This window comes from Solanum stenotomum, chromosome 2 (assembly GCF_019186545.1).
Source record: "Solanum stenotomum isolate F172 chromosome 2, ASM1918654v1, whole genome shotgun sequence".
Taxonomy (NCBI): Eukaryota; Viridiplantae; Streptophyta; class Magnoliopsida; order Solanales; family Solanaceae; genus Solanum; species Solanum stenotomum.
The window spans coordinates 44,061,267-44,063,216 of record NC_064283.1 but is presented as its reverse complement, the minus strand read 5'-3'; the positions used below and the strand labels follow the sequence as shown (position 1 = coordinate 44,063,216).

The 1,950-nt window shown below is 40.3% G+C and overlaps 1 protein-coding gene across 1 annotated transcript; it reads left to right on the top strand.

Annotated features, from left to right (window-relative positions):
* The first annotated feature begins 720 nt into the window (after positions 1-720).
* On the top strand, positions 721-1,682 carry LOC125856007 (uncharacterized). Its single transcript, XM_049535619.1, has 3 exons — positions 721-955; positions 1,280-1,373; positions 1,502-1,682. The coding sequence occupies exons 1-3, from the start codon at positions 721-723 to the stop codon at positions 1,680-1,682; spliced, it is 510 nt and encodes a 169-aa protein (XP_049391576.1).
* Positions 1,683-1,950: the final 268 nt, after the last annotated feature.

Here is a 1,950-nt window from a genome sequence, read left to right as displayed (position 1 = left end):
ATCGACTTCCATCTTTGTGGCTAGGATCATAGTAGATCAAGAAGAAAAAGCTTGGTGAGTCTGCATAGTATTCGAGGACTTGACCATTATGTCCTTTAAGTATTTCTTTTATGTTTTAGACTTTTGTATAGGCTATGTCCCAAAGATTTATTCAAGTGTTGTAGATGGTTTGAGACATAGTGTGGTAGACTCCCACTTATTTTTATAAAAGACATAGATTGTAAAGAAACATTTTAAATTTCTGCACTATTTCCTATGTTCTTATGTTATGATATGCTAAGAGGCTTATATGAGGCTCTTTGGAATCGTGTACGTCATGTTACGTCTAGGGGGTACTCCTGGGGCGTGACACACTTGGTATCAGAAGACAGATTTTGTGATGGTTCTAGGATGTCTCAAACCATGTCTAGTAGAGTCTTGTTCATAAATGTGAAGTGCACCACATTTAAGAATATGAGGCTATTGGATGTTAGGAAAACTTCACTTCTTCATTCTTTAAGTCGTGCCATAGAGTTTAACTTTATTAGGTCTTTGTCCTAATGTATGCTCGATGATTTTTAGGATATGACTACTTCAAGGGCTAGAGTTTAAAGGAATGAGAAAGACAATGTGGAGCAAGAGGTTCCCCTCCAAACTCCTCCCCAAGGTCCAATTATCCCTATAGGGTAGAATGTGACTAATGCAGAGATTAGGTAGGTTCTTCTAATGTTGGTGCAAGTCATGACGGCTCAAGTGAGCCAGGAGGTTGTAGCTCCAGTGGATCCGATAATGAGTATGGCTACTTTGAAAGTGAGAGATTTTGTGAGGATGAACCCTCCAGAGTTTTATAGCTCTAAGGTGGGAGAGGTGCCTCAAGAGTTTATATATGAGGTCTCTAAGATGTTGGACTTTGTGAGAGTGACTCCGGTAGAGAAGGCAGAGTTGGCTTCTTATCAACTCAAGGGGGTTGCTCAAGGTTGGTTTAATCAATGGAAAGGGGATAGACCGGTAGGAAGAGTTCCCATAGAGTAGGGAGTGTTCAAGAGTGCTTTTCTAGATAGCTTCTTCCCCTTAGAGATGAGAGAAGCTTTGGTGCTTGAGTTCATTAACCTTATACAGGGAGATATGAGTGTTAAGGAATATGCATTGAGGTTCACCCAATTGTCTAAGTATGTTCTAATTCTAGTGTCCAATCCTAGGTCGGAACTGTGTAAGTTTGTGTTGGGGTTGTCTGATCTAGTGGAAAAAGAATGTCGTATGGCCATGCTTGATCATGATATGAATATTTTTTGCCTTATAGTTTATGACCTCCAAATTGAGGAAGGGAAAATTGAAGAAACGTTGAGGGAGAGGAAGAGGTTGAGGATTGAGGATGAAAATTCTTCTCGGACAAGGTCCTTCGGACAAGGTCCTTCGGACAAGGTCCTTCAGAGTTTTTCCCAAGGTTTAGTGAAGAGAGGTTGTCTAAACCTAAGCCTCCAAGAGGGAGTATTAGTGAGTCCTTGTGACCTCTTTATGCTAGGTGTGATAAGAGACATTCGGGTAAATGCTTAGTGGATTCCAATACTTACTTCAGTTGTGGTGAGTCGGGCCATAAGATAAGGCATTGCCCTATGGTTGCTAAGAATGTAAGGGATAGTCATCGTAGGTCTCAGCCTTATCTTTCATCCGGTCCTACTGGTACAACTGCTAGTGCTCCATAGCAAACTAGGTCCTTTGCTCTCTAAGCTAGAGATGAACAAGAGTGTCCTCCAAATGTTACTCCCGATATATGTTTCATGCTTATTTAGATTCTAGTATTTCTTGTCTTTTGTGACTTGATAGATTTGACATGATGGGCTTTTATGTTATCCTTAGCATGAATGGACTTCATTGTGGCTTTTGTGTATTTAGTGGTAGAACTCGACTTAGTCATGATGAGTTTTTTTAGAGTGTGTTAGGAGATTTGATGAATAGAGTGTTTAAGTGATG

Coding starts and splice junctions, on each gene's coding strand:
- LOC125856007 (XM_049535619.1), top strand. CDS start 721: ATGACGGCTCAAGTGAGCCAGGAGGTTGTAGCTCCAGTGGATCCGATA. Junction 956..1,279: donor ACTCAAGGGGGTTGCTCAAG/GTTGGTTTAATC, acceptor TTTGCCTTATAG/TTTATGACCTCCAAATTGAG. Junction 1,374..1,501: donor GAAAATTCTTCTCGGACAAG/GTCCTTCGGACA, acceptor TCTTTATGCTAG/GTGTGATAAGAGACATTCGG.